Genomic DNA, 15,279 nt, shown 5'->3' with positions numbered 1-15,279 from the left:
CATTGAAGGATTAATATCAAAATGTTTATGATCGCCAGAATTGTAATTCAAATGTCAAGAAACGAAGAGAGTTGAATGAAAGTTGTAAAAATATAAGGAAAATAAACATTAGTTATTTTCCTTGTCTTACATTCATATATTTATATACGTACATATATATATATATGTGTATATATATATATATATGTATATATATATATAAATAATCAAAGTTGTATAACTTTGATTATCTTTTACGCAAATAAAAACTAGAAAGTTAATGATATATGTACATGCATAACAACATTTTTTACAATACTATCTTATTAAAATTTTTAAATTCAATCTTAAATAATATGCATATGGAAAATAACAAACATAACAAAATCATTCTTGTCTCTTACTTTTATGTATATAAGTTAATAAAGAAATATTTATTGGATGGATAAACAAACAAATATAAAAATATAAAATAAAATATAAAAATATAAAAACTATATATATATTCCCATTAAAACCAATTTCAACGTTTCTAATTGATTTTGATAACGAAAAATGTGAAATCAAAAAATCCGCATATCTGTTGTGATTGAAAGTGAAGAAAGAAGAATGATATTTTTTCTAAAGATGAAACAAAAGATTAATGAAGAAAGAAAAATTTAAGAAAAAAAATAGATTGGTTTTATTTATTTATTTTTACAATTACTTTTTGTCAAGGTAAAATGAACATAAATTAATCGAAAGAAAGATTAATCAAAATAGAAAGAGAATTCGTTATCTTAATACTCGTACTCATAACACATGTAAATTCACGTGTCGTACATGCTAATGAATAATCTAGATACTTCTGACGATTGCCAATAGGAAGAATTGTCACATCAATTTGTGGGAAGTGGCTGAAAATTGTTGGCAACCGTTTTAATATAGATTGAGACTTGCGCTAACGAATTCGCAAAATTATTGTCGTGGATTGTCGAGAGAAGGGAGAGACCGTGTTTGGGGAGAAGGTGAAAGTGAAAACCGTTCACGAACATAACCTAAGAATAAACTGTATGTGCAGTTATCACAGATTTCATGGAATTTACAGAGATGCGATACAGTTTTTGAAAAATTCTTTGACATGATCTTTTCAATGTGTTGTCTTCTTGATGAATAACCTATTAAAAACGAAGGTAAGAACGAGAAAATATGGAGGCTTGCAACGAAGTAGGCGACCGGACTCCAACTGACATCGCGGTAATGCAAAGAAGTTGGTCAGAATTGAGAGGTGTTGTCAGTGATTTACGTAGAAAATTGTCTGGAGTATCAGTAGGCTCTGTTCCTGGATCTATAACATTTCGATCTTTACCAGATGGACGGTAAGAAATACTTCTAAAATAGTAACATAACCTTTACAATTAAAAATCTATTATTTTTACAATTTTTTCCTTTTTTAGGACTAGAATATATTTTCTTAGTAGTCCAAGTAATGGATGGGAAACTACATTACTATTTGTGGATATTGCACATTCAGATCATGCAAATGGTTATCGTCTTCATTGGCAACCAATTATAGAAGCAAATTTTCAAACGTAATACAACTTTTTCCAGAAGAAAATAAACCACTTATTTTTTAAAGATAATAGGATAACAATGCAAAGATTTATTTGTAGTGTATCAAGTACCAAAAGATTATCAAGAGAAGAACAGTTATTATGGGAAAGAAAAAGATTAGCCACATGGGGTATTACTAGTTATGAGATTCATCTAGATAGTGGAAAATTGGTTTTTCCAGCTGCAAGCAGCCTTTATCAATGTATAGATACAGGATTTATGGTATTTTTCTTTTTTATTATTATTATTCTTTTTATATATAATTAAGATATTGAAATAATAAATATATTTATACATTAGGCTGGACCTCTATTTCCATCTGAAATTCGTATGTCAACATCAGGTGCTAAATTATGTCCACAAATTTGCCCTTGGAATAATGCATTGATTGCTCATACATGTTCGGGTGATTTGTATTTGTCTCATAGTATCACAGGTTCTTCTGTAAGATTAACACATGCAAGAAAAGGTGGTAAGAGTTTAGTAAATGACCCTCTTACTGCAGGAACTCCTTCTTATGTAATGCAAGAAGAATTTACTAGGTTTGTAATATAATAATAACATATATATTTACATATATAATTCTTATAATATAATATTTTTATTCAGATATATTGGATATTGGTGGCAACCAAAATCTAATGATAGTATCTATAGAATAGTGTATGAAGAAATTGATGAAAGCGATGTGAAGATATTTTGTTTTCCATCAACATCAAATTCTGAAGATATAGATGAATTCAGGTTTCCAAGAGCTGGTACTCCTAATGCAAAAAGTAATCTTAAGATGGTGCAATTTCGTTTAACAGAAACATTACAAATTGTTGACATTGAAATATTAGAACTTCAATATCCATTGCATATTATGTTCCCATGGATGGAATACATGGTAAGAGTGGGATGGACTCCTGATGCACAATAGTAAGTCAGAAATGTTCTGAATTAGCTATGCATGTTTCAATGTTTACTTCTATAATATAGTTTTATATGAATATAGCATTTGGGTCCAGCTGTTGGATAGAAAGCAACAAAGACTCGAGTTAGTTTTATTATCGATAGATAATTTTTGTGAACCACCGCCTAACGTATACAATTCAGAAAATCATTTTACACCGTCATCGGCGAGTGTTCAAGTAATATATTCTGAACAAAGTTCGATTTGGATCAATGTTAATGATCTCCTTTATTTTTTACCGTCCGACGATCCAACAGAAGTCAAATTTCTTTGGGGCAGTGAAGAATCTGATTTTAGACATTTGTATCTCATCACATCTAGTATAGCTGGTAAAATAACAAATAATCTTAGTGATTTTTAATTATATGTTAACAAAATTAAATAGTAATTTTTATTTTTCTATCCTTTTTCATAGGTTTAAATAATGAAGTAGAAGAACCATTGGATAAAATGGATAGTATTTTTTTGCAACCTCGAGTTACTTCTAAAATCGCTTTGACTCAAGGAGATTGGGAAGTCTTGGGTAAAAAACTGTGGGTAGATGAACTTAATTCTATTGTTTATTTTTGTGGTTTACGTGAGGGTCCACTAGAACAGCATGTTTATGCTGTGTCACTTCGTCGCCCGCTAGAAATAAGATTGCTCACTAGACCAGGTTACAGTCACAATAGTATATATTTTAATAAGGAATGTACAATGCTAGTGACTGTTTATAGTTCCATCAAAACATTACCAACGTGTCAAGTACGATTCTTTTATAAGAATAAATATTAAAAAATTTTTATGGTAATCAATATTTTTTTTAGGTTTTTAAAATATCACAATCAGATTGGACAGTGGAAAGTATTTCTTTAACTCCTGTAGGTTATTTATTAGAACCATCTCCTCTTGAATCCGAATTATTTGCTCCGGAAATTTATACTTATAAAATATCATCTAATGAGACTCTTTATTCAATGATTTTTAAACCACATAATTTTCAAGTTGGAATAAAATATCCTACGATATTGAATGTGTATGGTGGTCCTGAAGTACAATTAGTGTCGAATACATTTAAAGTAAGTATTTTAAAAAAAATAAATATACGAAATATAAAATTTTGGTCGCTTATCAATTTAAATTTATTATATATTTTAGGGAATGAGACATTTAAGAATGCACATGTTAGCTGCTCAAGGTTATTGTGTAGTATTAATCGATTCTCGAGGTTCACATCATAGAGGTTTAGTATTTGAGAGTCATTTACAACATCGAATGGGAACTGTTGAATTAGACGATCAAGTTCAAGTGCTAAAATGGTTAGCAGAAACTACTGGCTATATTGATTTAAGTCGTGTAGCTATTCATGGTTGGTCTTATGGAGGATATTTAAGTCTTATGGGTTTAATACAGTATCCAGAAATATTTAAGGTATTTCTTCTTTTTTAAAAATTTGAATATTTGTATCTAAATATATTTTTATATAAATTTAAATGGCTTATTTAATAATAAATTTCAATCGATATTTTTTTATATCAATTTTTATGTTTGTTTTGATCTTTAAAATCAATCATTTAAAAATAACATGATATATTAACGTTCTATTATAAACAAAAATCGAAATATATAATTTTCAGTTAGCCATTGCTGGTGCACCAGTTACTTCTTGGAATTTTTATGATACTGGGTATACCGAACGTTATATGGATTTACCACAAAATAATCCTCATGGATATATGTCTGGTTCAGTTTTGACATATGTGGATAAGTTTCCCGATGAAGAAAATAGATTATTGATTATTCATGGGCTTATAGACGAAAACGTACATTTTTTTCACACAAGTCAATTGATCAATGCTCTTGTAAAATCTGGGAAACCATATCAACTACAAGTTTACCCCAATGAAAGACACAGTCTCAGAAGTCTAGATGCTAGTAAACATTATGAAACTACATTGCTGTCATTCTTACAAAATCATTTATAAATTATTTTTATTCAAGTAAATAATTCCAGTAATAAGTGCTGGTTAAAATATTTTAACAATTTAAGTGACTGCCATTATTTTTATGTACATAGATTAAACAAATTAAAAATTAATTTCAATATCCTTATATTCGCGATGGTATTGCCTTATATAAATTTTACGTTCGTAGACTCCATTAAACAGTATTATAATTTTACTACGAGAAAGTTATAATAAAAAATAATTAAAAATTTTACGCATCTATAAAAAATAGTATTTTTTTCTGTTTATAAAAATGCAAAAAAAAAAAGTTTGTAAAAATTAATATCTATAATATTCGGATATACAGCCATCGCGAAATTTTTTTGCAACCTCTTTAATAGTGATTATAGAATTTTAAAAATGATTAAAATTGTAAAATTTATTTTTACTTTTTCAAGAAAATGGACAATACTCGTAATTCTCTGTACATATATACATAAGGATCGTTAGATTTCTATTAATTTTTCTAGAATTTTCTTCTAATTGTACTTACATGATATTCGTAGTTATCGTCAGAAATATGTCTATCTCGTGACTATCATCATTTTATGCTTAATTGTATATATATAAACAAGCACTCTCTCCCAGATTTTTATGATAAGCATTGCAAGAATTTGAGCGAGAAGAGTAATTATTCCGTATTTGCAAATAAATCATATATAACATAAATTGTTTGTCAATAAATAAATTCGTTATTTTATATTTTGTTACAATGTGTATCATTATTATCCAAGGATTTTAATGTTACTAAATAAATAAGAATAGAATATTTGTTTTATTACAATTATATTTTCTTATAAGTCATTTACATATACATTATTGTGAACTACTATAAGTTTTAGTTTTTCTATTTAAGAATTTATATAAATATTTTAGTCTTTTTCTTAAATCTTTCCATTTAGTTGGTCTTGCTATTGGGTATATACCATGTTTTAACATTTTGTGTTTTCTAATTAATATTTGATATTCATTCCCACTTACACCTCTTAGCCAAGAAGGTACATTATATAAAATTTTAGCTGGATGGAGATTATTAGAACCCAAAATATCTATATAATCATTTTGACCGAACAATGCTCTTTTTTCGGACCAAGCATTCTTTGGTCTATATATTGGCATAGGTAATTTTTTATTATCAGCGCGAGGTAACAATCCTTTCATATCTATAGGATCTTTATAATCATAACGTCTTAAATAAGGACCCTTAGCTACTTTGTCTGCATAATACCGAAATCTTCTAGGTGTTACTTGAGGTACCCATGCATTCATAGTTGTATGTATGGCTTTCAAAACCCATGACATGCTAAATTTGTATAATTAATTTTGTTAGTATATGATAAATGTGTCTTTTTTTCAAAATATTATTTCACACGTATATGTATAATTTGTAATAATTAAATTTTTTATATTGAAATTTATGTTATTTAAATTACAAAAATAAATGTAATATTAAATTCTTTCAATAAATATTTTTCTTATGAATAAAACTAAATTTTCAAATTATTTATATTATATATTATAAATAGCTAACATAACCTTACTTTCTACATGTTAAATGTAATTTTATAAATTCCATTCTTCATATAATAAAATTTACCTTCAACAACATATAAATCGTACAGATATAAAGTAATTATTTCAATTTGTTATATAAAATCTTTATCATATAATAAATTACAGTTTACGATATTATTTTGTTTTCTATAACCTCAGCAAACTTATGATGAAAATTGAACTTAGATATATAATATTTACTTATATAGTATTATATATATCTAGACTATATCTAAGAATGTTATAAAAATATATTTAGTTAATGATTTATTGCAATTTTAAATACAATTTTAAATTACAGTTAAATAAAAATAAAATATCTAATATTTATGATAAATTGTTAATATTAATAATTAATAATTATGTTAATAATTACGTTAATATTTATGATAAATTATACGCTAAAAAATAAAAGAGAAAGCTATATTATTGTATTATCCTTATTTGTTTAATTAATCATTTTGAATTTAAAAATTGAAATATAAAATATATTAATATTAATTTTTAATTATTTTATTATTATTTAATTATTACATTATTTAATTATTATTTAATATTAAATCATAACTGAAATAATAACGAATAAAAAACAAATTAAAGCAAAGAAAAATTAATTGTATTCTAAAATTTATGGAACCGTAAAAAAAATATTTCGATTATTTAATCGAACGATTAGTAATTTTATAAAATTTTATAAATATGTAAAAATAATTAGAAATAAATTTGTTGGAAAACAAATAAAAGATTAAAATTGAATAAATCATAAATTCTATCACATTATGTGTATAAATTATATATAAATTTGTATTATGCAACATGTATCATGATAAATTAATTGAATTATATATATTCATAATATTTATTTACATAATATTCATTTATAAATTTTTATATATATTTATACGCGTATAAACTAAATATTTTCACGCTTTAATAATTTATATTTTATCGTTTTATACTATGTGTAAAAATTATTGAAAATTATTTTTTTTATAGAAATAAAAATTGTTTATTTCAATACAATATTTAATTTTAAATTTAAAATTTTTAATTTTAAACTTCATATAAAATTGTTAATATTAAAAAAAATATGCAACGATTTGTTAAATTTCGAAAAATTTTAATTAAAAAATTAATAAGATTTATTGAAAAAAATAAAATTTATTTGATAATTTATATTAATTAACGTGTAAAAGTAGTATAGGTATTACAAGAATTCCAAGAACAGTGACGATAGAACCTAAAAAAAAGAAAAAAGAAGTTACCGAAGAAATTCATTGATTTATATTGCAATATACAATTAATTCTTATTAACCTTTGCTACAAGTCCCTTCTTTGCAAACGCATTCATTGTTTTTACATTCAAGAATAGTAAAAGTATCATATCCTTTACATTCGTAATTATTTGCACATGTATGATATAAATCTAAAAAAACATAAAACAATTTGTTGTGAGTTTTTAATATATTTTTATATAGATTATTCGAAATTGAAAACTGTATTTATCCTTACATCGTGTTTGAATGCATTTCCCAGTTTCATTCACAAAATGGTATGATGAAATGCATTCGCAACGTTCGTTAATGCACATGGCACGACCAAACATATCTTGACATTCATCAGTCCTTTGACAGCGATCACCCACCACCAATGGCCCTAAATATTCATATAAATAACCAATACTTATACATATACATACATATCCTTAACAAACATGTATATATATCCTTAACAAGAAATGTAAGATATTTTCAACCATATTGATTACTTACTATTGACACAATTTGAAGAATTATTTATATCTAAGATATATGAATCTTTGCATGCACATACTCCTTGTCTACATGCTGCATTTGCCATCGTACTACATGCAAAATCATTTGTACAACCCAATCCAGCACCTATCATTCCAAATCAAAAAATAAATTTGATTATTGAAATAATATATATATATATATATATACACATTATTTGTATATATTAATTTATCAACCAATAATAATTTATATTAATAAAAAACTATTGCAAAGAAAATGAATCAATGAACAAATTATACACAATAAGCACAGTATGTATAAACAATGTTTTCTCTGTATAATAATAAAATAATGTTTATTATTATTTCATAATAAACATTAATTAAATGAGAATAATAAAAAAAATATTATATTAGTAAATTGTAAGTTATAAATTATAAATTTATCTTAATTTTATGATTTATTTATAAAGCTTCACTTTTTTCATTAACAATGTTTTTATTGTTATATATATTGTTATAATATAAGAAAACTCATTGTAATTTATGATATATAAAATTTTTTTGACTTAGCAAAATAATATTCAATTATGTAAGGATTCTGATTAAAAATGCTTAAATTAATCAGTAACCACTTACGAAATAGTACTCACTAGCAATACACATCGAGTTATCTAAAGTTGGGGAGAAATATTGTTCGCACAGGCATGTCTTTTGCGCACGGCAATACGAGTTTGGAATGCAATTACGATCTCGCTCGCATTTCTCACCGATCTTCGCACTTCCGTATTCTAACGTGTCCTCTAAAAATAAAGAAAAAAATAAAACAAAAGACGATTCAATTCAATTATACCTCTTATTGGCTGATTCTGAATCTATCTATCTAACACTCCGAGAAATATTGATGATACTTGCGATACTCACGTTCACTCAAGCCCAAAAATAATTGGAAACTCATGAAGAGTAAGAGAAATGTGAAAATTTGATTCTTCATTTCTATTATACTGAATAAGAAACTGTTATGTTTCGTTAAAAAGCTCGCAATAAACGCCCTTCTTATGGTGATAATCGTTATCTTTTCACTTATCTACGATATATCTAACCGAATGAATCAGAGATAGGAACGAACTTGATGTTCTTACATTTCTTTATATTTCAATTTTTTCATTAAAACGAAAGATAGGAAAAATAGAAAAAAATCGCTTACCGATTCAACTAGTGAAGTTATGAGTTATGCGATCGGAGCGGTGTCGGTAGTAACTGGAAAGAAAATCAGGTTGGTGGGAGAATATGGTTAATTGCAGTTCTACACGGCTTCGCGTTCGTCAGTCGTGTGCTATTGATGCTCGATCGCGAACCGATACTTTAGTTTGCAAGTGAATCTCTATTATACCAGAATTTCAACGATGTTTTATCTCGAGTATATAAAGAAATGTATGTTGCTTCTTGTGGTCGTTTCTATGATTCATCGATCGGTAACTGACCAATTGGGTAAGCTTTGATTTTACACTTAAAAATTTCATTGAATTGAATTTCAAATTCAAATAATTATAGTTAATGAAATATTTTATGAGTGCAAAAATTTATAACATAAATAATCAAATGTTTACTTTGATTATTATAACATTATTTTATTATTTCATATGTATGAATATGTATAAAGTTATTATCCTTTTTTTTTAAATATATTTTTTAATTGCCAATATTATTTTAATATAATCAGAATAACATTGATAAAGCATGTAAACAATATAAAATTATAATAAGTTTTATCTTGGAATTAAATTAGCCCTTAAATTTTTTTCCTTTATTACATTCAATGTATTATTTTCATTTTTATTTATTTATTTTGAAATCATTAATTTATTTTTAAATTATTTAATCAATGTTACAATAGCATATTAGAATCTTTCATTATTTATATAAAATTGTTATAAATATAATTTATATAACTTTTATATATTTATAAATATATATAAAAATAAATATTTAAAAATAAATTTTTTAGAATATTTTTTATAATGTAGATGTGTGAAAGACTCGCCAAATTAAAAAATCGAAAGAATAATATATCATTGTATAATTAAAAACATGAAATGATTAATTTTTATGACCTAAATATATATTTCATTTACTTATTTACATCTCATTTAAAAATAACATTTTAACTGAAATCTATTTGCTAATTCATAACTGTCAATATAAATTTAATCTATGTTAATGTTATTCAGCATTGTAATATTCTTCCATCGAACAATATACCTCGTAATTAATTTGCAATTAGTTCGTACATATTAAAAGTTCGTAAATTATATTATTACCAGTATTGTATAAAGTGCGTTATTCTTGAATTCTTCTGTGATTACGCGCATTATTTTATACATGTGTAATGCTTACTTTTGCAGTGAATCAAGTTAATCATGAACATTATGAAAGATACGCGAGACACAATGCTCTTGAAATGTAATTAAACAAGCATCGAGTGATGAAAATTAATTTAAGCAAGATCCTCCTATTTGGCATGATTCTTGCAAAGCACATGCAACATTTTAAATTATTTATTTCAAAAGATTTTATTTTGTATAATATATTTTTATCCGTATTGGTTATTTTTAAAACATTGAAAAAACTTCGAGAAATTAAAAGTCCAGTAAAGTTTAATAAATTGATTTAACGTCACTTCGTTTGAAGTAACCGACATGTCGATATTGCTTTGGAAGAAATGGTATATACATTTCTGTTCTCATTGCTTGTATATAAACGTTGGTAGACTACGCTTCAAAATAAAATCGACCTCTTCACGATATTGAAGTAGTGTCAATCGAATGACAGATAATTCCTAAAAATATTCATTGTAAAAGCGAATTTTATTATATAATCTCAATCTCTTAATATTCATTAAGAATATTTTTTTTTTGTATTTTAGCTTTATTATATTTTCTTATTATTTCAATTTTTTTTTATAAATAAAAAGTTTTTAATTGATGTATAATGATATATTAATTATAATTGTTTAATGTTATTCTCAATAGAAAGTCATAATGTATGTGTTGACTTAAATGTAACAGGATTAGAAAATACAAAAGAATAAAATTAAACATTGTTTAATATTTCATTTGAATTTCTATATGTAATTTTATATATAATTATTTGTTAAGATAAATAGTTTAATAATATTTTATTCATTTAATCGATATGGGAAATATCGCTAAAAAATCTTCTAATTATATCGATTTAACTTTTATCATAATGAATATTTATGTCGATCATTATATATATTTCTTACTAAATTCGAATTTACAATGAAATTTTATGTAATTGATTTTATTATTTAATATTTATAAAGTAATTATTAAATAGTTATATTTTCGTCAATAATAAGATACAACAGAGATAAATTTAATTTATACTTAATGTATTATATTTGAATGAAATGTATTATATAATTAAATAATATATTTCAAGAAATCAATGTTGTGCTTTGAGATAATTTGATATACTTTAGATAAACTTAACAATACAGCATGTTATATTTATAACCATTCGTGAGAATGAATCGCATGATGATGGTCACACGATATAGGAATTCAAAACTAAAATCGATAATAAGATTACTCCATGTAGCTCTCAAAGATTTGCGAAGAGTTTTTTTTGAACATATGAATAACCGATGATTGATTTTGTAAAAAAAAGAGATTTTTAAAGTTGCGAGTTTGTTAAAAGTTTTCAAATTTTCATCCTTATTTTAATAATATTTAATATAATATATAATTTTAAGCGAAGAAATAATTATCAGAAAATAATAATTTATTTTTTATAACTGTACGGGATTATATTATATAATTAATGATAAATATTAAATTGTATAATTGAAATAAACTTATTATAGATATGACAAAAATTAAACAATATTTTATAAATTAATATTATCGAAGTTCAAAGAGGCTAGAAACAATTTTTTTCTTACAGATCCACCAATCCCTTGTAAAGAAGATCATAATTGCATCGAATTCTCAAATAGCTTAAAAAACGCATTTTGTCATAATGGACATTGCGTATGTAAGACGGATAAGGAAATTAAAAATTGTTCCAGTGCGGATATCTTACATAATAGAAATAGAAGCGCAGGTACAATTATATTTCCTTTTTTTCCTTTTTTCCTTTTAATATGTATTAAATTCATATGATTGCATGAGATGTAAGAGAAATCTCAATGCTAAAATTAATAAGAAAAAAAAAGTATTTAAATATTAATTTCAAATAAATATTTAATTTCAAATAAATAAATTTTTTTTAATATTTAACATAATTTTTTAATATTTTTCTGTTATACTTATTTTATTTTATTTTTATATAAAAGATTATATAAAAGATTTAGAGGAAAATATGTAAATCATTTATAAAGAAAAAAATGATAAAATTTTCTAAAAAAATTGAAAAATTGAAATAAAAATAGTAATTTATCATATTTTAACAAATTTTTATTTTGGTATAAAGAAACAAATAATAAAATAAATTTTGTACATGTTTAATATAGTTTCAAGTATTAATAATATTTATATTAAATTAAAAGTTTCTTCAATATTTCAATAATATTTATATTAAATTAAAAATTTTTTCAATAACGAATTTTGTTATATATTTGAAGAACTTAAAAAGTATATTTGCAATTATTATAACAATAATTTTCATAAAGTTTTTAATTATTTATGGATATGAATAATAAAAATATATTATCCTGCTTTAATGTATATGTGAAAATAATATGAAATTATATCATTTCATTTTGTGATCTATTATTTCACAAAAATAATCATAAATTTAATATATTATATGTAAATTTTTAACGAATTGGTATTCATTCTTGATTATTGAAAATATTATATTTATGTCTTTGTTTTATATATATAATACAAAATAATTATATACGAATAATATATGATATAATATATTTCAATCTAATATATATATTTCAATTTAATAACTAAATATTTCTCTTAAAATTTTTCTTAAAATTTATCAAAATTTTAATATATAGCAATACAATTTCAACAGTAATCTGAGATCATCCTTGTATTCAATGTATAATTTACATTAGATGAATTTTCAAGAATATTAATACATTTTTTTTAGGAATTCCGATTTTTCAGACTTGCAAGATCGATAAAGATTGTACAATTAATAACTCTTTTTGCAACACGACGATAATGCAATGCGAATGCCAAAAAAATTATATTTTATCAAGTAACAAAAAAGTATGCCTTAAAAGTAAGAATAAATTTCATTAATATGATTTTAATTTTGATTGAATCTTGAATCATTGATTCTTTATTTTTTCATTTTAGAAGCCGAAAGATTGGATTTTCCTTGTATAGAAGATAGACAATGTTTAACATTCTTACCAAATACGACATGTCAAAGTAACCAATGTAGTTGTATATCTGGATATCATTATGTGCAAAATGCTTGCTATGAAATGATTGGTAAGACAAAACTCTTTTTTCGATTCGAGAAAATATTGATTAAAAATTGGATTAAAAATAATTATATAATCTGCGTAATTCAAAATATTCACAGATATTGGAAAACCATGTCGCCAATCGGAAGAATGTATTCACATCAACGGTGCTGCATGTACCAATAGAGGAGTATGCGATTGTATAAAAGAAACTGTGATCAATAAAAATCGACAAAAATGTTTACCGGTTGCGAGGGATATCTTGGATATTTGCGTGGAAGATATACAATGCACTACAACTTTTCCTGATGCACTATGCATTGATGAATTGTGTCAATGTCAAAATCAATATCACTTTGAACCCGAAATAAAGCAATGTTATTTCAATAAAAGTAAGTACATCTTGTATTCAATTTTTCGAACTTTACTTTTTCCTTCGTTATATATATACTTCATAGATGGCGTTGTTTTACAGAACTTGGTGAAATTTGCGCGAATACGTATGAATGTTACCAAAATGAAGAAAATGAAAATTTGACACGTAAAGCAGTGAAGTGCATGGAAAATGTGTGTGTATGTATTGAAGATTACGTGAGAGAAGACGATAAATGTGTAAACGAAGGTAAATGGAAACAAATATATTTGTTTTATTTATCATTCTATATTTTTACTATATTTTTTACTATATTCATATTTTCTAGGATCACGGTTTGATATTCTGCCTATTTTGCTCATAATAATCGTATCTATCGTATTATTTACACAAAACTAGATGAAACGTTGAATCTTGATTGGCAAAGTACATATGTGCGAACAGTTTTGATCTACAACCTTCTCGATAACATAATTGAAACACGATGCGAGATTCAGCACAGAAAGTGAAAAAAGTAGGAGAACAGTGTGGCATTGGATGACACTACGACTACATAGAATTGTGCACCGAGTGCATCGAGAGAATAGGTTGGGTGCACCGAACCGTTTAAAGACTTCCTGCGCTGTGCATGCAATTAACACGCTCAGACTGCGCTATTGCGCGATTCACTCCCGCGACCGCTTCTATACTTATCTTGTAAACTGTGCCAAAGAAACAGATATGTTTGTTAACGAATACCAATCGAATAATCATTTCATATTTCATCATTTGCGTTGAAATCTCGATGATTATAAAAAAAATGATGTTTGAGTTACATAGAAGCTAAATCTAATTAATTAATTTATAAAAAATTAAACATTAAATGTATATTTTCGCAAAATTTGAAATTAATTAGTTTAGCTTCTAAGTGGTTCGTTTGTGTTTTTATGTGATGTGAAGTGAAATGTTGTTTAATATTTGTATAAATGCATGTGTCAACAATATATTGTGATCTCATGATATTTGGAATCTCATTACAGTCAACTTGAATTTTTTATAGGATAAAGCAACAGTATTTTATTTTTTTTTATACGACTAGTATTTATAAATATTTCTTGATAGATGAATATCTAGAAATTAAACGTTTAATTTTATTTAAATTAAAGACAGCATTTTCTGAACCTATAGTCTTTTATTTTATTTTATGGGAAATAGCTAAAAAATATTTTATTTTTTTAGAAATAAGCGAATATATAAGTATTTAATAGTTGATATATATTCAGTTCATTTTGTATTTTCTATTTTCGATATTATTGTATTTAAAATAAGAAATTACATTATTTTAGAGTTATTTTTATTATCGTTAGTAATTTTTTTTAATGAATTAAATATATATTAATTTAAGTAAGAATTATATTTTGTTATTTGTTAACGAGCAAGTATAATAAGTAAAATAATAAATTTTATTTAATTTGCATTTTTAAATAAAAATTTTGATATAATTAAATTACAATAAAATTATAAAATAAAGTCAATAAATCTTTTTAATAATGAGATCAAAATTGATTAGATATTTTTTTTTTTACGTAATATAATTAGATAAATTTTGTAAATTAGAAATTTTAGGTTAGTTACCTAATAATATTT

The 15,279-nt window shown here is 24.3% G+C and overlaps 4 protein-coding genes across 7 annotated transcripts; 2 read left to right on the top strand and 2 right to left on the bottom strand.

Moving 5' to 3' along the window:
* The first annotated feature begins 621 nt into the window (after positions 1–621).
* On the top strand, positions 622–5,296 carry LOC100867056 (dipeptidyl peptidase 9). 2 transcript variants are annotated; one of them, XM_086903018.1, is made up of 11 exons: positions 622–986; positions 1,067–1,337; positions 1,416–1,550; positions 1,632–1,794; positions 1,873–2,114; positions 2,182–2,493; positions 2,570–2,856; positions 2,943–3,271; positions 3,334–3,585; positions 3,665–3,937; positions 4,144–5,296. In XM_086903018.1, exons 2-11 carry the CDS (start codon positions 1,168–1,170, stop codon positions 4,489–4,491), a joined length of 2,511 nt encoding a protein of 836 aa, XP_086759144.1. In that variant the 5' UTR covers positions 622–986; positions 1,067–1,167; the 3' UTR covers positions 4,492–5,296. The 2 variants fall into 2 exon arrangements, with proteins under 2 accessions (XP_086759144.1, XP_003695335.3); XM_003695287.4 differs by having other exon boundaries at positions 810–1,337.
* On the bottom strand, positions 5,282–6,454 carry mRpL51 (mitochondrial ribosomal protein L51). The gene is made up of 2 exons (XM_003695289.4): positions 6,110–6,454; positions 5,282–5,815 (listed from the first exon to the last, which is right to left on the bottom strand). The coding sequence occupies exon 2, from the start codon at positions 5,812–5,814 to the stop codon at positions 5,329–5,331; it is 486 nt and encodes a 161-aa protein (XP_003695337.1). The 5' UTR covers position 5,815; positions 6,110–6,454; the 3' UTR covers positions 5,282–5,328.
* Positions 6,455–7,207: 753 nt separating this feature from the next.
* Positions 7,208–9,292, bottom strand: LOC100863261 (uncharacterized). 2 transcript variants are annotated; one of them, XM_086903054.1, is made up of 6 exons: positions 9,030–9,292; positions 8,476–8,625; positions 7,839–7,967; positions 7,579–7,722; positions 7,382–7,492; positions 7,208–7,306 (listed from the first exon to the last, which is right to left on the bottom strand). In XM_086903054.1, exons 2-6 carry the CDS (start codon positions 8,486–8,488, stop codon positions 7,245–7,247), a joined length of 459 nt encoding a protein of 152 aa, XP_086759180.1. In that variant the 5' UTR covers positions 8,489–8,625; positions 9,030–9,292; the 3' UTR covers positions 7,208–7,244. The 2 variants fall into 2 exon arrangements, with proteins under 2 accessions (XP_086759180.1, XP_003695308.1); XM_003695260.4 differs by having other exon boundaries at positions 8,747–9,084.
* Positions 9,147–15,043, top strand: LOC100863375 (uncharacterized). Of its 2 annotated transcripts, none has more exons than XM_003695261.4 (7): positions 9,147–9,313; positions 11,792–11,950; positions 12,956–13,090; positions 13,168–13,305; positions 13,400–13,672; positions 13,756–13,902; positions 13,982–15,043. In XM_003695261.4, the coding sequence occupies exons 1-7, from the start codon at positions 9,229–9,231 to the stop codon at positions 14,050–14,052; spliced, it is 1,008 nt and encodes a 335-aa protein (XP_003695309.1). In that variant the 5' UTR covers positions 9,147–9,228; the 3' UTR covers positions 14,053–15,043. The 2 variants fall into 2 exon arrangements, with proteins under 2 accessions (XP_003695309.1, XP_031773399.1); XM_031917539.2 differs by having other exon boundaries at positions 9,174–9,313; positions 12,973–13,090.
* Positions 15,044–15,279: the final 236 nt, after the last annotated feature.

The sequence above is a fragment of the Apis florea genome, unplaced genomic scaffold (assembly GCF_048593485.1).
Source record: "Apis florea isolate Af1SG1 unplaced genomic scaffold, ASM4859348v1 contig_2274_pilon, whole genome shotgun sequence".
In the NCBI taxonomy this organism is placed as follows: Eukaryota; Metazoa; Arthropoda; class Insecta; order Hymenoptera; family Apidae; genus Apis; species Apis florea.
Note: the sequence above shows the minus strand (reverse complement) of the source record. Positions and strands in the feature narration are given on the sequence as shown.